At 40.7% G+C, this 23,573-nt stretch overlaps 1 protein-coding gene across 1 annotated transcript in view; it reads right to left on the minus strand.

The window, feature by feature from the left end:
• LOC111196878 (protein kinase C-binding protein NELL1-like) overlaps nucleotides 1-23,573 on the minus strand; it is a 617,736-nt gene that overhangs the window by 420,142 nt on the left and 174,021 nt on the right. The window contains exon 5 of the mRNA XM_049473230.1: nucleotides 5,457-5,553. Coding sequence (XP_049329187.1) covers nucleotides 5,457-5,553 — 97 coding nt within the window. The remainder of the gene's footprint in view (nucleotides 1-5,456; nucleotides 5,554-23,573) is intronic.

Consider the following 23,573-nt stretch of genomic DNA (forward strand, 5'->3'; position numbering starts at 1 on the left):
ACATGACCCTCACAGCACCTCCTCCCTTGTCCAGATGAGAGTGAGCTCTGTGCAGGAGATAGAGGATGGCATCTTCCACTCCCACCTTTTCCCGGTACGCAAACTGCAGTGGGTCCTCAGCATGGTGGACCTGAGGTCTGAGTTGGTCCAGCAGCAGTCGCTCCATGGTCTTCATCACGTGAGATGTCAAAGCAACCGGCCTGTAGTCATTCAGCTCCTTCGGGTGTGCCTTCTTGGGAACAGGAATGAGACAGGTTGTCTTCCACGTGGCAGGAACTCTCCCTATACGCAGACTCAGGTTAAAAACATGTTGGAGGGGCTCACCCAGTTGAACAGCACATGCCTTGAGCATTCTGGGGCACACTCTGTCCGGGCCAGCTGCCTTCCTGGGGTGAAGTCTCCTCAGCTGTCTCCTGACCTGGTCAGCAGTAAAGGTTGGTGGACTGGAGGAGATGATTTGTCTGCCAGTTGATAGTGTTGATGGTGGTGATGATGAAGATGGTGGTGATGGTTATCAAAGTCTCTGGGCGTCAAGATATTAAAGCTAACAGTCCCTGATTTTATTTTAAGAATCAAGTAATCCTTAAAGTAATTAAATTACTTTAATCAGATTACTTTTTCACAGTAACTATGCTATCACTGCACCTAACAACTAATTAGAATACATTAGCCATTTTACATTATCATTTAAAATAAATGAATAACATTGTACAGGCGCTGCAGGCACATAACAGTATTAGACGTTATCCTGAAGTAATTTTTGACATCTGACGTCATGACCAACATTCAAACTGAAATTAACATCTATGGACGTTGGTGGCCAGCTGGGGAGTGTCCAATACGAACAGCACAACATCACATCATCAATACTGTAAAACTACAGAAGCTGAATAGAATCAGACATTTCAACCTCAAAAATCATGTAACTTTATTACACTGTATGAAGCCTGAAACTCTGTTTATACAGATATAGAGGAGTTATAAAGGAGAAAAAGTTACGTTTTTAACCACCTTCAGACAGCCTGTTACTGTTTTGGTTGAGTTGAGTATTTAATCATTTTATTTATTTTATTTCCTGTTTTATTTTTGGCTTTTTACCTTTGTATTTTACTAATTTAATCCTTTTATTATTCTATCTTCTGTTTTACATTTTATTTTATTTTCAGCATTTACTTTCTTTATAATGTTAGTGTTATTTTTAGCTACTTCCTTTTAAGTCCTCTTTTTTATTTGTGTTTATCTTTTATTATTCTTTAATTCTCTTTATCTTATTGTTTGGCATTTTACTCCACTTATCCTTTTATTCAGAATTATTTGATTTCTTCTTAATTAAATCTTTTATTGTTTTTTTTATTTTGTTTATGATACTCCTTATTTAAGCCAAACCTGATTTACTATATGATTTTAATTTAAATTTAAATGTTGTAAATGCTCGGGTGCATTAGAAATAATGGAAATAGTTATCTTTAATGTATAACTGAGTTAAAATAAAGATGGATTGATTGATTTATTGATTGAAACTCTCACTCTGATTGTGTTCACCTCAGATACTAAAATAAGACTTGTTTTAATTGGTGGAATTCCTCCTCAGGAGTAAGTGCAGTAATCTCGTGTTTGAGACACAGCAGCAGTGAGTCAGGCAGTATCAGAAGCACACAGTCAGGTGTGTGTAGCTGTGGATCTGAATCTTCTCTTGTGTTTAGGAGATCCTTCTCTCCTGCATACGCCACTCAATTACAGCCCAGGAGAAACACATTAGACTCTTCTTCACACTGATTATAACCCTGCGGCGTGCGGCACCACTTCATACAGGGAGAGGTGCGTTACATCCCTCAGAGGAAGAGACGCTGTAACAGGTTAATGAAGTGAGGGCGGGGCCGGCGTGATCCGTCTGTTCTGCACTTCAGCATTCTGCTTTCGCTCCTTCAGACCGACTGACCGCTAACTAAAGTCTAACGTGCGCTGAAACTGTTCATTTACTGTTTAAGTACAGCGTGGTTAGCAGCAGCACTAGTCACAACTAGCAACAGTGCTAGCTGCAGTTAGCAGCAGCGCTAGTTTTGGTTAGCAACAAAGCTAGCTGTGGTTAGCAGCAGCTCTAACTGCGGTTAGCAGCAGTGCTAGCCACAGTTAGCAGCAGCACTAGCAGCAGTTAGCAGCGGTTAGCACTTGTAAACACCACTTGACAGCACCAGACTGAGGAACCCTGAGTGTTCTGGTAACCCAGGGCTCTACCAGCTAGCGGTTTGTCACATGTAGCTTGTTTTAACACAGTAATCACACAGGCTACAGTCCAATATACTCTCCTCTAAACAGTGAAAGAGCTAGCACTGCAGTTAGCGGCTAATGCTAATACTGCTAATGCTAATACTACAGTCTCGGTGCTGAAAAATTAAACTGAAACTACTGTATAATGCTGCACTTCAGCAGAGTGACTTTACTGTTCATTACAACCTGACTGACTGATACATCATTTTTCCTCATACCCAGAAAATATTGCTTTTGTTTTTCAAATATTGCAACAATTTTCAGAAATCATTCACCCTTACTGAAAGGCCATGTTCCTACAAATGGGGTACATCAGGTAACTGCTGATTTATAATTTGGCCGCCAAGTGCTTTTGATTTGTGTGGTAATCGTCTGTTTTTATGATTCCCATCATAAACTCCCACCACCAGCCGGGCTGTTTTATTACCACACAGCTCGGCGTTATGAGGGGCATTATGTATTTCAGCTTAACAGCCACATCCACACGGCCGTTCTTTAGACCACTGATAAACCAGATAAAGCTGAAAGGTGACTGAGGAGAGAAGAATACATGAAAGAAGGAAAGAAAAAAGTATTCTTATGTTTACGACAAAAAGCCGAACAAAACTCACACAGAGAGAGAGGGAGGATAAGCGTAAGAGAAGAAGAGGGTAAACACTGAGAGAATGGGAGAAAGACACATAATAAATAAGAAGAGACTGACAGTGACCTGACATCTACAAAATACTCTTTTCATTTCTCTCCAATCCTCCTGTATAAACAACCAAATACAACAGTACTCCAGTATAACATACTTAGAGCAGAATTCCAGCAGAACTAAGATTTCTTTACAGTGGAGGTAAATGGAAATAGGCATCACAAATATAACCATTTTATTTACTCTCCAATCCCACCAGTGGCCCGACACCAGTCTTTGAGTTTCATGTGGAGTCTGAACAAAAATCCTGTTTTTTTAGGATAAAAACCTCATGATTCACATGTTTTAAAACCCTGAAAGACCCCAAATGATCTGATGGACCAGCGGCCCATAGTGAGAGCTATTATACACTAATGGAGAAAACATGGAACACTGGTGAACCTTTGCAGGAGTGATCGACTGACTGACATTATTCCAAAAGGGCATGGACGACTCATCCAGGAGGTCACAAAATAACCCAGAACAACATTTAAAAAACTGCAGGCCTCAGTTATAGTAATAATACATTTAAAATGTCTACAATCACACCATACTCACACCTAACACTAGATGTTAAGGTTTTTTTTGTGTTAAATTAGATATTTTTATGTTTTTTTGAACATATTGTAATTAAGGACTTAATGTTTTGAAAATAAATAAACAAATTAAGGCATTTTTGTTTTTAGCTTTTTTTATACTGTAGTCATTCCAATGTTTTGTTTCATTCACAACCACTGTAAACAAGTCTGCATATTTTCGTTCCATGAACAACAATTTCACTCCACCCCCGCCTCTAACATCTCCACTCATCTCATCTCAAAATATGATCAAATTTCCCATTTATTAAAGAATCTGTAAATTCAAGCCTGGATAAAACAGAGAGAACCCGTGAGCAGGTGCAGAACACTTTGGTCACACTCAAGAGCAGAAGGTAAGGAACGAGCTGAATTACTGTCATTTAGGATAATTAGCAGAAATTCATCTTTTCAGGTCTGAACTGGATGTACGAGACTCAAAAGTATTGAGCAGTTCTGGTTTCTGAATGCAGTTGTTCTGTTCTTTTCATCATCGTTTCAGACGCGAGGTTGAAGCTTACAATTGGCCTTTTACCTTCTGAATGGGATTAATACAGATCGTGCAGTCAATAACCTGCTCATTGTCGGCTTTATGAATGTATGAATGCTGCTCTCAACAGCTCTTTCAGCGGTACTAGACTCACTGTTATAAAACTCAACATATAATAATTTAGTCATTATACTTCACATGCATTATGCACTTTTATGTCAGTTTAGAGTTTGATCTTAAAGAAAAGTGGAAAAACGGATGTTTTGGAGAGAGAACAGCATCAAAATGTTGTGAACTTTTAAATTATATTATAAAATTAATATGATTATGTATCCTAATTCTGGGATACATTTAAAAAGTTTGAAAAATTCAACACCATAAAATCCGGCTTCCAAAAAGTGCTGGGATTATGAAGCATTTAGCACTTTGTTGAGTGCACAGCTGGCACTGAGGACACCAAGTGATGAAGTGTTCTAGGATCTATCCCCATATCATAACAGGACCTGCCTTCTGGACTTCTACTTGCTGATACAAGTCTGGAGGATGATTTTGTTTTTTCTCAGATCACACAGCATCCATTTCTTACTAGAAAGATCTGGAATACAGATCTGTCTGAAAACAAAGCACACTTACACTGTGTGCTGGTCCATCCCAGATGGATGCCACTTCTACCACTTTACCGGATTATAAGGCGCATTATGCACACTAGTAAGGAACATGGGTGTTGCCATTTTTTTCTTCTAATTCAGCAGGTCTCGTCGCTGGGTAATGATGGAGGCGTATCTAAGTTAAGTAAAGCTAAGCTAAGTAAACGAAAAAACTCAAATGAGCGCTAAATGTTAATCTACACCGAATTCTCTCCTGAATACTGTTTATTTGGGTGATAAAGTGCTTCCATTTATTTACAGTAAGCTTAGATTTCCACTAAGACTGGGCGCAAAAACCTTAGCATTAGCGGCTAACTGCTAGCGCTGTACTTCTGCAGAGTGGCTTTACTGCTCCTTAATACCTGACTGGTAGAATTCATACATAAGGCCCACCAGATTAAGGAGCACTGCTGATTTTTGGGAAAATTAAAGGATTTTAAGTGACACAGTGAGGAAAAATAAATCCTGTATTGAAGAAAAAGATGCATCAAGATGCATGATAATCATTTTATAGTCACATCGCAGCCTCTAAATCATAATCGAATCAAATCGCAAGATGCATAGAAATCGCCTTGCCCATGCGATTCTATCAGCTGTTGCTGTTCCGTCTGAGAAACTGGAGATAAAACATGTTTAAGATTAAACAAGTAGAAAAAGTTACAGAGGCAAAGCAACAAAGCTATTGTATAGCTATTATAAAAGCCCCACCCCCAAATGTAAGTGAGTTATATGTTGGACTCATCAGGGTTGTCAGCATTAGTCTCTCAGTGTGTAAAGATTCAGCTATTGTGAGGTTTTACCTTAAAGAGGCCATGCCTGTGACTGTGCTGCCCGAGCCAAACCCCACTGCCTGCAGTCAAGTCCATCTGAGGAGGGTCTATCACTCTCTCATATATCCTGCAAATCAAACACACAAACAAACAAATTCATATCTCATCAATTTAAAGCACAAAACATCTTTATATACTATTCAAACCCACGCCACGTGTGTTTAATTATACATACATACTGATCTGAAGTATAAAAATCATTACAGCAGAAAAACAATACACTTATTGCAGACATAAAAACACACACACACACACATTCTCTTTCTCCCTAGCATGCATTCCTCTCTCTCTCTTTCTCTCACACACACTCTATCTCTCTCGCATGCTCTCTATTATGCTCCATATAAGTGATTCTGAAGTGGCTTTAAATAATTACTGGCTGTACAGATGTGACAGAGATTAGTGGTGGTGGAGCAGTTAATGTTAAATCACGTTTAACTACACTTATCAGTGTTATCGCTGTTAAAAACCGCTTTAACCTTTTAGTTCTGACAGTAATGAGTAATAGTAGGAGAAATGTTAATGTGATAGGGGTGTACAGACCCTCTTCAGCCCTCTCTTACATCACTGTTAATACTCCTGAGATATTAGCTAAATACTGTATCTTTAAATCTACAATCACAGGTGATTTTATCTTAAACTGGGAAAGCACCTGACGGAACTGTGCGATATTCCTAATCTCCAAGAGCTGATCACTGATCCATCCAGACCAAGCCAGCCTTGATTTTAACCAATAGGAATGATAGAATCACAGGTTTTAGCAATCATTGGCACATCACGAGTATCACAGATACTCAAATTAAAGGCCCGATAAAAAAAGTAGAAAATTGATGGTTTGAATCCTGTTCATGCAGCATGCCTTTAGCTTCTAATTTAATAAAGAATCTGTAAATTCAAGTTTTCTAAGGTTCTTAACTCAGTGAAAAAAAGCCATTATCTTCATTAGGTTTAGAATTATACAAGCCCCCTTATGGTGGCTCAAAATTTCACACCTCCCTTATTGCTTCCCTCAACTTCAAAAATCAGTTTTACTGTGGTTCAGAAGTCTGCAGTCCCCCTCCTCTCACTAGGCAGAGGAGTATTTGCTGAGGACGTGTCTCTGCTTCGTATCTCGGACAGTAAGGAGATAAATGTGATGTTTTAGGGTGTTTTCACACAAACACTTTTTTGGTCTGGTTAAAACTGACTTGGGTTGGTTTGTACTTTTAGTGCGGTTTGATTGAGCAGGTGTAAAAACAGTAATCACACTCGGGTTTGGATCAAATGAACCGGATCGTGACCAGCTAGTAGAGGTGATCTCGGTCCGGTCACAAACAAACTCTGGAGCGGTTTGCTTATGGTGAAAACGTGACCCGGTCTCAATCCGGTTTAATCTAATATATTAGATAGATAATGCTAATTACCACAGCTATAAACAATCGCTGTCTCTGCTGCTCCATGCTAAGCGCTTTCACACTAAATGCTGCAAGTGCTGCATTCACTGCTAGCAGCTGTGCCTGCACTGCACGTCCTATTAAAAACAGTGTTTACTACGTGTTTGCAACAGTTCACAGAGTTGTATGGCTATGAGTAGTAAATGCAGCACAGACCACACGTGCATGGAACAGAGACAGTGTTTGTTCGTAGCTGTGGTAATAAGCGTTAGTATTAAAGCAGATTCACACTGCACACATATACACACTGAAACACAGAATCTTCTCGCTATATTTACTTTCTTGCTCCCGCGTCAGACTGCTCTGACCAATCAGAGGAGACAATGTGCTCACGTGGTTTATTGGTGCGCATTTTGGTGCATTTAGGTTTTATGCCTGTGTGAAACCAAACCAAACAGAGGGAGAAAACACTCCAAATAAACAAACTCATCAACTGATCCAGACGATAGAAACCAACTACAGGTATGAAAATGCCTTTCCTTTTTGGGAAAGAGTTTTGGATGTCAAAATCTCTCTCTTTCTTTCTCTCTCTCTCTCTCTCTCTCTCTCTCTCCATTCTTCAGGACTGAAGTTGTATAAAGTGCTGTTAAACTGGTGAGAGTTGAGTTTTATTATATCTCAGATGTTTTATCTCGTGTGTGTGTGTTATCTTCCTGAACCTGCAGCTCTGACAGTGCCAGAGTCTTCAGCTTGTCTCAGATACAACTCTTAACTGCTTCTAATGAAGCAAAGTTCACTGAGCTCACATAAAGATTTATAATCCACAAAAAGCTCCATTAAATACAGTCTCCAAAACTACATCTTTAAAATAACTGATCATTTTCCTGTTCGTGTGTGAACTAGAATGAGTGGGTGATTAGGCCAGAGAGGCAGTGCTGTACAGTGAGATGCATAAGGATATGTGAGGAAATGCTTTTGTTGGAGTAACTGTCTCTACACTCTAGGGAAGGGTAACTATTACATATTAAAGTACTGATATAAGGATCTTAAAACTTTACATTGAGTAGACTATGAACTCCACTATGAATTGTTTCATTAGCTCTGATCTGCGGCTGACTCCGCCCCTCTCGCACACTCACAGATGATCTGTTATAATTTAAGTGGTTTATGAGCTGCTCACAAGCTGTTTAATACACCTGCACTGGATTTAAGTTCACTGGACATTTGAGCAGGTATTCTGAGCTGGATTATTCACTGACACTGCAGTGGTTAGACAGGGTAAATTAACGTTAATTTCTTACTCTGAACCTGAGCTTTGATGTCTAGAACAGAGGGTTAGACAGTGTTTTTTAACTAGATTGCATGTAGTTTTCTTCACAGCATGAGTGTTAAAATCTTTTTTTTTTTGCTTCATTTTATTATTTTCTTTCCACCTAATCATCTAAACATCTGAGCCAAATAATTTCAGGTGCTGAAAATTCAGTGCATCCCCAGTCAGGATGCTGGATAAAATGTTCATCACTCCACCTGAGCCCCAAATACTCTCAAAAGTGCTCTAATCCTTATAATCTGTTCTACAGTTGGATTCTGCAGTCAAATATCCCACTGCACATGTAGTTTTGTGTCAGATCAGCAGATGTGAGTTAAAACACAAACATGAACTGCAATTTTAAGTGTTACTGATTTGTTTATATTAGTGACTTTTATTTTGACACAGTCTGTTTAATAATAATAATTTAATGTTAAAACATATTGTAATAGAAAATGTTTCCAAACTATTACAGTTAAACTCATGACAATTATTCTGCGGCTTACACATGTGCTATGATCACTATGTCCCATGGATTATTTGTTATTGTATAAAGTGGTGTTAAAAAGTGTTTTCCCCCTTCATAATCCATAGAAGAACATAGAAATTTAAATTTTAGTCAAAGATAACACAAAAAAACACAAAATTTATTTAAAGGTTATGAAGGTTTTATTCATCAAGGGAGAAAAAAACAGTCTAAACCTGTGGCCCTGTGTTTGCCTCACCAGTTAAAACACAACGTAACTGTGGTTTATCACACCTGAGTTTAATTTTTCCAGCCACACACAGGCCTGATTATTGCCACACCTGTTCTCAATCAAGACATCACTTAAATAGAACCTGCCAATAAAGAGAAGTAAACCAGAAGATACTCAAAAGCTCAACATCATGCCGAGATCCGAAGAAATTCAGGAACAAATGAGAAAGAAAGTCATTCAGATCTATCAGCCGGAAAAGGTTAAAAAGCCATTTCTAAAGTTTTGGCACTACAGCAAACCACAGTGAGAGCCGTCATCCACAAATGGCAAAAACGTGGAACAGTGGTGAACTTTCCCAAGAGTGTCCAGAAGCTCCGCCCACTTCTCTACAATACAGAGTTACTATATTCACTAATACCACTTTACTACAACTTTACTACTGTACACAACACAAGCCTTATGTTCACCATGACCAGAAGAAGCTCCGCCCACTTCTCTACTACAATACAGAGTTACTATATTCACTAATACCACTTTACTACAACTTTACTACTGTACACAACACAAGCCTTATGTTCACCATGACCAGAAGAAGCTCCGCCCACTTCTCTACTACAATACAGAGTTACTATATTCACTAATACCACTTTACTACAACTTTACTACTGTACACAACACAAGCCTTATGTTCACCATGAACAGAAGAAGCTCCGCCCACTTCTCTACTACAATACAGAGTTACTATATTCACTAATACCACTTTACTACAACTTTACTACTGTACACAACACAAGCCTTATGTTCACCATGTCCAGAAGAAGCTCCGCCCACTTCTCTACTACAATACAGTTACTATATTCACTAATACCACTTTACTACAACTTTACTACTGTACACAACACAAGCCTAATGTTCACCATGACCAGAAGAAGCTCCGCCCACTTCTCTACTACAATACAGAGTTACTATATTCACTAATACCACTTTACTACAACTTTACTACTGTACACAACACAAGCCTTATGTTCACCATGAACAGAAGAAGCTCCGCCCACTTCTCTACTACAATACAGAGTTACTATATTCACTAATACCACTTTACTACAACTTTACTACTGTACACAACACAAGCCTTATGTTCACCATGACCAGAAGAAGCTCCGCCCACTTCTCTACTACAATACAGAGTTACTATATTCACTAATACCACTTTACTACAACTTTACTACTGTACACAACACAAGCCTTATGTTCACCATGAACAGAAGAAGCTCCGCCCACTTCTCTACTACAATACAGTTACTATATTCACTAATACCACTTTACTACAACTTTACTACTGTACACAACACAAGCCTTATGTTCACCATGACCAGAAGAAGCTCCGCCCACTTCTCTACAATACAGAGTTACTATATTCACTAATACCACTTTACTACAACTTTACTACTGTACACAACACAAGCCTTATGTTCACCATGACCAGAAGAAGCTCCGCCCACTTCTCTACTACAATACAGAGTTACTATATTCACTAATACCACTTTACTACAACTTTACTACTGTACACAACACAAGCCTTATGTTCACCATGAACAGAAGAAGCTCCGCCCACTTCTCTACTAAAATACAGAGTTACTATATTCACTAATACCACTTTACTACAACTTTACTACTGTACACAACACAAGCCTTATGTTCACCATGACCAGAAGAAGCTCCGCCCACTTCTCTACTACAATACAGAGTTACTATATTCACTAATACCACTTTACTACAACTTTACTACTCTACACAACACAAGCCTTATGTTCACATGACCAGAAGAAGCTCCGCCCACTTCTCTACTACAATACAGAGTTACTATATTCACTAATACCACTTTACTACAACTTTACTACTCTACACAACACAAGCCTTATGTTCACCATGACCAGAAGAAGCTCCGCCCACTTCTCTACTACAATACAGTTACTATATTCACTAATACCACTTTACTACAACTTTACTACTCTACACAACACAAGCCTTATGTTCACATGACCAGAAGAAGCTCCGCCCACTTCTCTACTACAATACAGAGTTACTATATTCACTAATACCACTTTACTACAACTTTACTACTGTACACAACACAAGCTCCGCCCACTTCTCTACTACAATACAGAGTTACTATATTCACTAATACCACTTTACTACAGCTTTACTACTGTACACAACACAAGCCTTATGTTCACCATGACCAGAAGAAGCTCCGCCCACTTCTCTACTACAATACAGAGTTACTATATTCACTAATACCACTTTACTACAACTTTACTACTGTACACAACACAAGCCTTATGTTCACCATGACCAGAAGTGAGGGATGGACCATCACTACAGAAAATCCTGGATACAGATTTGCATTGCTGATTAAATTGTTTAGATGTTTTGAAAAACAATCCACATCATTGTTTAGATCTTAGTGATTAGTATCAATGGCCCCCAAAAAAATGAAAGAAAAGCTCTTGATCATGCAATTTTCATAATAACTGTAGTATACAGTCATATTGCCCAGTGCTTTTCACTCCTAACTGTACTCTACAGCACGTTCCTCCTGCCGGTCAGAGAGGTTAGAAATTACAGGTTCATGTCCATCTACCCTCGCCGTCATGCCTTCCCCTCTAATTACTAAAAAAACCAACCATCCACCACCGCCGTCCACTCCATCAACCTGGAGCTCTCAGCTCGTCTGTGCTGCCGGACGCTGATTTAAACTCTACCAGTCACTCTGCTCTCGCTCAGCTTCAGAGAATTTAATGATAAAGAACTAAGAGAGATCTCCAGTTCAGCAAAGACACTGCCAGCTCTGAGATATCTGAGAGAATACACATTACACTTAAAGCAGAGAGAGAGAGAGAGAGGAAAGGTGAGGGAGAGAGAGAGTAAGAGTTAGGCAGCTGTGGTGTGAAGTGCCTGCCAAAAGTGAGAAATAAAAAAAGATCTTCATCCTGTCCTGCCAGGCTGAGCAAGTTCTGCACTTTACAGTTATGATGCTGAATCTGATTACAATTATCCCGTATTGTCACGTCTGGTGCTGTTAGCTCCTCTGTCCCTTCCACACCCAGCTCTAACGGAGGTTCTCAGGTCAACAACTACACTACCCAGAATGCACCACCCGCTGACATCACGCACTCACCTGATCACGTGACACCTCACCTGCTTCCTCCAGGAAGTCCCAAATACTAATTACTGGCACTATAAAAGAGCACTCCACACAAACACCCACGCCGTGTATTGTAGGTTCTCCTCTTTACAAAGCGTTTCTATATCTCTTGTCTCAGTTTATCTCGTGTATGACCTTGCCTTTGTTTTTCTCGACGCCGATTATTGCCTTTGCCTCTGATATTGGATTACCTGTGTATTACCTGGACTGTGTTTTCACTACTGCCTCTTGGATTACCTCTGATATTGGACCTCTCGTGTATGAACTCTGGACTGTCTCTCGTTTATGGTATGGTTTTGTCTACATTGCTCCTGTTATTGGTTATTACCCATTTTTCTGTACCGACTGCGTTTTACATCTGTTTATTTTATAATAAACAAACTTTTATCAGTATCTGCACGTGTCTGCATTCTGTGCTAATCATGACAGAATATGCGGCCGTTCAAGATCAGATAACAGATACTGAGGCTATTAGATCTGGTTTAGCCAACCAGGGGAGGCTACTCGGTCAGCACCAGCAAACGCTCGCTGGTGTGACCCAAGCTGTTTCTGAGCTAGCCCGCCAACAAGCTACACAGCAGCAACAACTTTCTGAGCTGCTAGCTCACCTCAGAGGCTTAACTGAGCCTAGCCCTAGCCCGTTAGCTGCCCCCATTATGCCCAACACTAAATCCTCTGTGCCTGGTTTTTCTGTGTCTAAACCGGAGATTTTTGATGGGGATCCAGAAAAATGCAGCGGTTTCCTTTTGCAATGCTCTGTGTTTTTCAGTAATTCACCGCCCACAACCGATAATGCCAAGATCAGTTTTATTATCTCCCGACTTTCTGGTAAGGCACTCGAGTGGGCAACAGCTATTTGGGATGAAGTTTCTGGGGCTAGTTACACTGAATTTTTGACTATTTTTCGCTCAGTTTTCGATCATTCTCGCTATGGACAGTCTAATGGAGAACTTTTGCTGGCTCTTAAGCAAGGTCAGAAGCCGGAGGCTTCCTACGCTTTGGAGTTCCGCACTCTTGCAGCTGGTAGTGGATGGAATAACTCAGCTCTGCTTAACGTGTTCAGATGCAGACTCAACCCTGACATACAGGGGGAGTTAGCAGAGATGATTCGCTTACCTTGGATCAGCTCATCTCACTCTCTATTTGATTGGACCAACTTCTCTCGCGCCGCCCCAAGACCAGCTCCCGCACTCAACACACTCCTGTGACTCTGCCCCGCACCCCCACACCAGAGAAAGCTGTGCTGTCTGCCCCAGAGCCCATGGACATCCAGAAAACCCAGCTAACTCCAGAGGAGCGTCAGCGCCGGATCCGGCTTCGTTTGTGCCTTTATTGCGGGGAGGCTGGCTATTTCAAGGCTGAGTGTGGTCTCCTGACCCGACCTGTGAAAGAGCACTCCATGTTGCCTGATGGTATGCTCTCTGTCTCAGCGCTTGTAGATTCCGGGTCGGAAGGGAACTTCATCAGTCTGGACCTGGTTAAGGAGCATGGCGTACCCACCCGAGAACTTCTGCGTCCTTTATCCATTCATGCTGTGGACGGGAAGACGGTTCACTCCAAGCCAGTTACTCTGCAGACGCTACCCATCACCCTACAAGCCAGCGCTCTTCATTTTAAGGACCTGCCACTTTTCGTGCTTCCCAGCACCGAGCATCCTGTGATCCTGGGCATGCCATGGCTGAAAACCCACGATCCCACTGTCTCCTGGCGCGATGGGGATATCACGGTTTGGTCTTCTCACTGTCATAAGAACTGTTTGGCTTTGGATAGTCTTATCATTCAGTCCACTTCTGTGGAGAGCCATGAAGTTTCTGATTCCCCTGTGATTCCCGCTGAGTATTCAGATTTTTTAGAAGTGTTTAGCAAAGAGAACGCTACTAAATTACCTCCTCATCGCTCTTGTGACTGTGCCATCGACCTAGTGGAGGGTGCCACTCTACCCAAAGCTAGAGTTTACCCCCTCACTCTCGATGAGGAAAAGGCTATAAATGATTACGATCCCGAATCTTTAGCTCAGGGTTTCATTCGCCCGTCAAAGTCGCCAGTCGGTTCAGGTTTTTTCTTTGTTAAGAAAAAGGACGGGGGACTGAGACCCTGTATTGATTAACGAGGTTTAAATGCGATTACTAAGAAGTTTGCGTACCCATTGCCCCTCATTCCTTGCACTCTTGAGCAGCTGCGTAATGCCACCTATTTCACCAAGCTCGATCTACGTAGTGCGTATAATTTAATCCGCATTAGGGAGGGGGATGAGTGGAAAACTGCGTTTACTACTACTAATGGCCACTACGAATATTTAGTAATGAGTTATGGTCTCGCTAACGCCCCCGCAGTATTTCAGTCGTTTATGAACGACATTTTCCGAGACATGATTGGCAAATATGTCACCCTTTTTATTGATGACATATTAATTTATTCATCCGACCTTGAATCCCACGTGCAACACGTTCGCTCAGTTCTCCAAAAACTTCTGGAGAACGATCTCTATGCTAAAGCCGAGAAATGCGAGTTCCACCTTCAGAGAGTCGCATTTCTCGGCTATGTCATCAGCTCCCAGGGAGTTCTCATGGATGACTCGAAGGTAGACGCCGTAACTAGTTGGCCAGTTCCCCAATCCATCAAAGACCTCCAACATTTCTTAGGGTTTGCCAATTTTTACAGACGCTTCATACGTAACTTCAGCAGTATAGCTGCCCCTCTCACTGTGCTCACTAAGAATGCTACCAAGGTTCTTAAGTGGTCCCCTGAAGCCGACCAAGCGTTCCAGAAGTTAAAAACCGCTTTCGTCTCTGCCCCCGTTCTCATGCACCCTAAACCTGAACTACCATTTGTAGTCAAGGTTGACGCTTCCAATACTGGCGTAGGAGCAGTTCTCTCCCAACGCAGCGGTTCACCGCTTAACCTACATCCCATAGCCTTTTTCTCACGAAAAATGTCACCAGCAGAGCGTAACTATGGGATAGGGGATAGAGAGCTGTTGGCTGTCAAACTTGGTCTAGAGGAGTTGCGTCACTGGCTGGAAGGGGCTGCACATCCATTCTAACTGATCACAAGAACTTGGAATATCTCCGTACTGCTAAACGCCTAAACCCCCGTCAAGCTCGTTGGTCATTGTTTTTCTCTCGCTTCAATTTTTCTATCTCGTTTCGTCCAGGTAACCATAATACTGAGGCTGATGCTCTATCCCGAGTTTTCAGTTCCCCAGACGACACATGCCGCGCATGCAACTCATTGGCTGGGCACATGTTGCCCTTACTTCTGGTCACCTCTGTGTTACACGTACGCTACAACTGATCTCAGCTCGCTATTGGTGGGAAACCATGCGAGCTGACATACAATCTTTCGTAGTTTCATGTTCCGTCTGTGCACAATGCAAAACACCCAAAACCCTTCCAGCTGGTAAACTATGTCCTCTGCCTGTTCCTGAACGACCATGGTCGCACATTGCTGTAGATTTTGTTACAGATTTACCCGAATCTTAAGGTTACTCACAGTCATAGTCATAGACAGATTTTCTAGGGGAGTTAAATTTATCTCTTTTCCTGCACTACCTAATGCTCTTCAAACAGCTCAAGCTATTTATACACACATTTTCAGACATTTTGGGGTCCCGGAGGACATTCTGTCAGATAGAGGTCCTCAATTTACTTCCAGAGTTTGGAAATCCTTCTTTGAACACTTAGGTGTCCACGTTAGTCTCACTTCTGGGTTTCATCCCACTAGCAACGGGCAATGTGAAAGGGTCAATCAGGAATTAGGGAAATTTCTAAGGTTATACTGTTTTAAACATCCTTCTGATTGGTCGCCGTATCTTATTTGGGCTGAAATAGCCCAGAACTCTCTTATCAACTCCACATCTGGTCTCACTCCTTTTCAGTGCATTCTGGGTTACCAGCCTCCGTTGGCTCCGTGGACAGCGTCGTCTACTGAGATACCTGCTGTCGACGACTGGATGAAGCGGAGTGAGCAGGTGTGGGAGGAGACGCATCAACAAATTTCGGAGGTTTTACGCAAGTATAAGGAGCAGTCTGACAGACACCGAGGTACCACCCCCCAATACCAACCCGGAGACAGGGTGTGGTTGTCGACCCAGGATTGAGGTTTGAGGGGTCCTGTAGGAAACTGCTGCCTAGGTATATTGGCCCATTTAAAGTTTTGTCTCAGGTTAACGAGGTGACTTATACGATTGATTTGCCTGCTCAGTACAGAGTACATAACTCGTTCCATGTTTCTCTGCTCAAGCCTCTTGTCCCAGGTCCGCTTGCCGAGGGTGTTCCTGATGACGTGCCGCCCGCCGCAGTGGAGGGGGAGGATTCGTCTACCTATGCGGTTCGAGAGGTGCTGGATTCACGCAGGCGTGGCGGTGTGCTCCAGTACCTCATAGACTGGGAGGGTTACGGCCCTGAGGAGCGTTGCTGGGTTGCCGCCGGTGATGTGCTGGATCCTGCTCTACTGGCCGAATTTCATGCCCGTCACCCTGGTAAACCTGCTCCTAGACCCCGTGGGCGTCCTAAGCGCTCACTCTCTTCTTCGGCTCCGGTGCGTCGGGGTTCCCAGTCTCGCAACCCCCGCCTGTCCGGCACCTCGGTGGCTACGCCTGGTCCTCCCGCTGGTACTCCCTGCCCATCGGGTGGACATCGTCGTGGTCGTCCCCGTTCCGTCTCCGTTCCGACTCCCTCGGGGGGAGGTATTGTCACGTCTGGTGCTGTTAGCTCCTCTGTCCCTTCCACACCCAGCTCTAACGGAGGTTCTCAGGTCAACAACTACACTACCCAGAATGCACCACCCGCTGACATCACGCACACACCTGATCACGTGACACCTCACCTGCTTCCTCCAGGAAGTCCTGAATACTGATTACTGGCACTATAAAAGAGCACAACACAAACACCCACGCCGTGTATTGTAGGTTCTCCTCATTACAAAGCGTTCTATATCTCTTGTCTCAGTTTTTTTCCGTTTGTTTTTCTCGACGCTGATTATTGCCTTTGCCTCTGATATTGGATTACCTGTGTATTACCTGGACTGTGTTTTCACTACTGCCTCTTGGATTACCTCTGATATTGGACCTCTCGTGTATGAACTCTGGACTGTCTCTCGTTTATGGTATGGTTTTGTCTTCATTGCTCCTGTTATTGGTGTTTACCTATTTTTCTGTACCGACTACGTTTTACATCTGTTTATTTTATAATAAACAAACTTTTAGCAGTATCTGCACGTGTCTGCATTCTGTACTAAACATGACATGTATTAAGTTTACAGCATCCTCCATAATTATTGGTACCTTTAGTTAAAATGTGTTAAAAGCCTTAAAATAAATGTATTCTTATTGCAAAAGCATAATTCCACTCTGAAATAAATAGAAAAAAGAATCCCTCAACTCAAGTGAATAAAAATAAATAAATATCCTGAATAAGAAAAAAAAAATCATAAAATGAAACTGCTCCACAATTATTGGCACCCTTAACAGTTTCTTGGAAACACATGTATTTGAACCATTTATGTCATTTCTACTGTAGTTTATAAAGTGAATCAATGCATCACTTCCTGTTTCCCTGGCATTACACAGAGGCCTATTTCTCTTACTCACTCTTAAAGATGGAAAAGACAAGAGAACACACTATTCATATAAAGTGTGTCAACTTTTATAAATAAGGCAATGGCTACTCATCTGCAGATGCCCTTATCGACAGTCAGAGCTTCATCAAAAACTTTAAAACATCTGGAACAGTGACAAACACACCTGGAAGAGGACACAAGTGTATCTCTCCACCAGTGATGGAGACTTAAATTAAACTTAAATTAAAGCTTAGATTTTTCTCTTTGTTTGCATTGTTGTCATATATATATATATATATATATATATATATATATATATATATATATATATATATATATATCAACCTTTATTTAAACTCGGAGTACATTGAGGGTGCCCCTCATTTACAATGCAGCCGAGCAATTACATAGGAAAGGGACTGACAGAAACAACAACAACAAAAAAGTAGATAGAATAAAATAAGTAATAAAAAAAAACATAAAAAAATGTTTTTTAATAAAAAAGCATTTTAATAAGGTAATAATTTTAAGATAATAATTTAAAAAATATTAAAATATAAAACAAATAAGGTAAAAAAAATAATTTAAGAGTAGGAATCACAAAATCATAGGTAAAAAAAAGGTAATAGAGCTAATAAAAATGACTACAGATGAATAAATAAAAACTAAACACATAAAAGAGTAAAATATAAATAAGTAATAAAAAACAGAAAAAGCAGCTAAAACAAACCAACATTAAAAATAAAAATGTTAAAAAATTAAATTAAATTAAAAATGAAAAATAAAGAAACTTACATACTCCATCTATCCACCCGTTTTCCTCCGCTTATCCGGGGTCGGGTGGCGGGGGCAGCAGCGTAAGCAGGGAAACCCAGACTTCCCTCTCCCTAACCACTTGGGCAGCTCGTCTGGGGGAATTCCAAGGCGTTCCCAGGCCAGCCGAGAGACATAGTCCCTCCAGCGTGTCTTGGGTCTTCCCCTGGGCCTCCTCCCGGTGGGACGTGCCCGGAACACCTCACCAGGGAGGCGTCCAGGAGGCATCCTAATCAGATGCCCAAGCCACCTCAACTGGCTCCTCTGGATGTGGAGAAGCAGCGGCTCTACTCTGAGTCCCTCCCAGATGACTGAGCTTCTCTGTAGCTAATAGCAGATTTTCCCAGTTCAGTTAAAGCTCTCGGTAATCCAGTCACTGGAGCGAGTCTGGAAGGTTGTGTTATTTTTAATACGTTTCTGTGTGATGTACGTGCTTCAAAAACAAAAATAACCAATATATTTAAAAACAAAAATAACATATATATATATATATATATATTTAAAGTATTTATTAGAAGCCAATGAACACTTCTTAACCAGGCAGTAATACACGTATATACATCTATATAACAGTGATTATATCAGTGTATATAGTACTCTGAAATCAGGGGCATTCCAATTACAGTGCAATAACAGCCCCAACACCTCTGGAGAATTGTATTTGTGTGCTGCTGTGAGAAGGGTTTGATTGCATTCAGCCCCGAGAGTGAGAGCATGAGGAAGGTCAGGTATGGATGCTGAAATGATTCATTCTGTCACTCCAGCTCATCCCAAAGGTACTGGATGAAGCTTCATCACTCCAGAGAACACGGCTCCACTTCTCCACAGCCCAGTGCTGGGTGGCTTCATACCTCAAATCCATTCTGTTCGAATTCAATTTCAGCTAAAATATGTGATTGACGAGTAACTGATATTTCTCTAATTAGCTGACCCAGAGAGCCAAAAAGATCATCTTCATGAGTAAAGAACTACAGCAGCTCTGTGCTGGACTATGGGATCCCTAGAATTGCAGTTCCTTGTTAAAATGCTAACAAGGAGCTCTGCAATCCTAAAATTTCAGTTATTCTAGTGTAAAAGGCAGCAATAAACTCTGCTCCGTTTGGCCCATCTTCAAAAGATATTCAAACGCTCAAAAAATGTGCAGCTTTCACCTGAAGACGACTCCAGGGAGCAGGAGAGGAGAGTATTAGCGCTATTTCACGCTCCTAACGTTACCATCTTCACTTATGCACAATTTAGATTTCAAGCAAACTTTCGTGGTGTTAGTCTGTAACTATACACCGTTTTGTAGTTAATTTCAGTTCTTTTACAGTTTTTGTGGAAGTACTTTTTGTGGGAAGGCACAGTCCATATTAAAGCTTATTCATTCTAATTTCTTTAAAGTTCTTTAATTTATTTTCTTTATTCATTTTGTAACAAAAGAAACTGTTGTTTAAAAACAATAGAACATTCGAGGTCATGTGTTATCACGAATAACATCACGAAACGATACGTCGTACGGTTTTCGTACAATTGTCGTACGAAGTTTCCCCATAGGAATGAATGGGGGGCCCAGAGTTCTAACTGCAGCAGCTCTGTGAACCCTCTCTCTCGCCTGCTCCTTCAGTACTGTGAGTGTACGGAGGAGCTGCTGTGTGGAGCAGATACTGATCAAAAGTTTGGACACCCCGGCACACCAGCCAGCGCTCCAGTACCGTGAGTGTATGGAGGAGCTATTGGATAAACCAGCTATCGGTCAAAAGTTTGGACACCCCGCACACCCAGAGCAACCTAGCGTCCATATCTGAGCGATGTGTTTGCACGTTGCGTAGCAACCACCACAGACATCATAGCAACACCCTAGCAACCACCTAGCAACACCTTAGCAACCACCTAGCAACACCTTAGCAACCACCTAGCAACTGCTTAGCAACACCATAGCAACCACTATGGATACCATAGCAACACCTTAGCAACTACCAAGCAACACCATAGCAACTACCACAGACACCATAGCAATGCCTTAGCAACCACCTAGCAACACCTTAGCAACCACCTAGCAACACCTTAGCAACCACCTAGCAACTGCTTAGCAACACCATAGCAACCACTATGGATACCATAGCAACACCTTAGCAACTACCAAGCAACACCATAGCAACTACCACAGACACCATAGCAAGCACCTAGAAAAATCATAGCAATGACCGTAGTGAACAGTGGGAGCTATTTTAGCTGTGCAACCATCCTGTGTTTCCTTCAGGAAATGCACTTTTCTAGTTAATCATGGGAGTGTTTTGGGCGCAAAATAAAATAAACCAAACAGTGTGGCACTGTAAACCCAGACGTTGTTTGAACTCAATTAATTTAAGTCTGTTTTACATAAAATTGGACATTTCTAAACAATACTCAACTATTTTGAGTTAGTTTGTGAGCACATATACATTCAAACTGAGATCTTTGAGTTAAACCAACTTATAATAACTGAGTTTAGTCTGTTATCATTAACAGCTTCTTTTCCATTGGCTTCTGTCACAATCTATTTGCATAATGGGTGTGTCCATCAGTTTCTGACGCTCACCATCAGTGTGTAGTGATTCCCCCCTGGGCTACCTTACACATAAATCAACTTCCCCTTTTTCAAGTTGTAATAACTTGATGTTCTAAGTTATGCTAACTTAAGTTTTCATTATCCATTACTTAACTTTTTTAAGTAAACTCAACTTATCCGATCTTACAGTGTACACTTCCCTTTAAGAGCCAGGTGCACTCTGACTTTGGAACATTACTATTGTAACAGCACAATGCTTTTGCACTTTAAAGCAGAGGTGGCTGAACTTCTCGTTCACACTGTGACGGTGAGCCAGAAGCTCTTTTACAGGAACAGAAATGTTATTGCCTTTAGTATTCAGTTTATTGTTGATGTACAAATTGGATTTGTGTGCTGCGGTGCATCCGTGTGTGTGTTTGTGCACTGAGCATGGGCGGCGCACCTGTGTACCTAAGATAGGTATGAACGTCTGACGGGTGACTGTTGTCAAGGTTTAAATTTGTCAGTAGAATTATTCACAGGCATCACTGCTATTTAAACAAAGCAGGTGGAAGAGATGAAAATACCCTGTTGAAGGGGTGTAAGATGAGCTTTGCAGTTTGCCTTGTGCAGGGTGTGATATAGGACCCAGTGAGTCCAGAAATGGCTAAACAGCTAGTTTTATTTTTTGCACATTTAAAATGACAAAATCAAAATAACTACTTTACCTGTTACCCAGCGGTCACAGCAGTCCCACTGTTACAGGTCAGTCACTGTTACATCTGCATTATAGTAGTGCAGCTTGTGCAATGATTGGACAAAAGTATTTTGTAACACCTGTGTGGGAGGGGTTATGTTAATGGACCAATTCTAGATTCGTAGGGGAGTGGTGCAATTACAAATGACCAGAGACATAAACAAAATTTCAAAATAGTTTTTTTTAGAAAGAAGTATTAGTAAAACAATTACACCCAGTTGCACACGTGCAAGCTGTATGATAAAAGAAATAAAAGAAAATAGCAACCAATTATATATTAAAATATATTTATAATTACTACAAGTCTTTATTTAGGATGTATCAGTTCAATTATTGGGATATATATATTTAGAGTGGGTTAGTTTAGTTTGGGTCATTAAGATTAGGCTGATATGTTTTGTTGTATTTCCTAATTAACTAATGAACGTAATTAGCTCTTTGGTGCAGTCTATTTAGAATAGCTCAGAGTGTTTGTACTGTTCTCAAAAAACTGTTGTGTTCTTAAATGTTCCGAGGCAAGAAAAAATATATAAGAAAAGTTAGGTTCCTTTCTCTTTTTGAAAAATAAATGTAGTTCCTTTTTTCTCTCAGATCAAAAAATATTGAAAATGTTCTGTTCAAACTGTAAAAAAGACTCAAAAACTCAGTTTGATCCAGGTCCTACCGTACAGGAGGAACAGGTTTAACAGGCACATATCCTTGGGTTGGCTCGCCATCTGATGTCTGGTTCGCTCACACTCGGTTGAAACACAAACAGCAACAGAACTGAATTTCAGAGAAGAAAAAAAACCTGACCTGTTTTACAGGTGGAAAGAGCACAACATATCACTTACTGTCCATTTCATGTGATATTAGCACTAATTTACAAGCTACAGTGCCGTGCGCTCAGCAGGATTCACACAATGGAGGCTAGATCTGATCTTTTCTGATTTTTGCAAGAAAATAGGCTTAATCCTGCAGCTCTGACAAAACGTCTCCCCTCTTCTCTCTGCTCTCCGCTCCGGGCTGGGCACTCACACTACCTGTGGCTGTGTGTGTGTGTGTGTGTGTGTGTGTTTTCCTAAGCTGCAGGGCTGTCTTAAAGAGACAGTACCTTTTGCAAAGATGCATTCAATGAAATGCTTTTACTATTTTAACCATGTTTATCTATTTTATAAGTTCTTAAACATGGACTAGTTAGTGTTATTAAGTTATTTATGACTATTTAAGTTTATTCAGTATATTAGAATTTTATATTTCTTATTAATAGTTCAGAAATTTTACAGTTTGTGATTTAACCATATTTAATGTGGGTTACAATTTGGACACCTCAAGCACTGTTTCTCCTAAAGGGTATTTAAAAGAGTCTATCCATTAGAACTTAGGGCTGGACGCTATATTAAAAATCTATATCACAATATTTTTCTTAATTTCAAACAGTTTTAATTTAAAACAGTATAAAAGCCACCACATGTGGTGTTATAGTAAAAATATTTTATCACATTATTTAAAGACACTTTCATGATACAGAGCATTTATCATAATTTGACACACAGACACAATATATCATCAGCTGTTACTCCAACTAAACAGGGTATTTTTACACTGTCATTAAATGTGAGTGGTCCTTAAGTACTGATGAGATCCTTCATATGCTTATTGTTGATTCAATAAGAAAATTGATTTGACTAATTATTAGTATTTCTGATAAGTATGTTTGCTCTCCAATATCTAGTATTAGGGGTCTACTGTTGGATGATTAAGCTTCTCTGGATAAGAGCTTCTGCTAAATGCCATAAATATGTAAATAGATCAAGCTCATAATCTTATGATATTAATCTACTGTGCTTACTAGAAAACTAGGTCCACATCAGTCCAGTAA

The sequence above is a fragment of the Astyanax mexicanus genome, unplaced genomic scaffold, assembly GCF_023375975.1.
Source record: "Astyanax mexicanus isolate ESR-SI-001 unplaced genomic scaffold, AstMex3_surface scaffold_35, whole genome shotgun sequence".
Classification (NCBI taxonomy): domain Eukaryota; kingdom Metazoa; phylum Chordata; class Actinopteri; order Characiformes; family Acestrorhamphidae; genus Astyanax; species Astyanax mexicanus.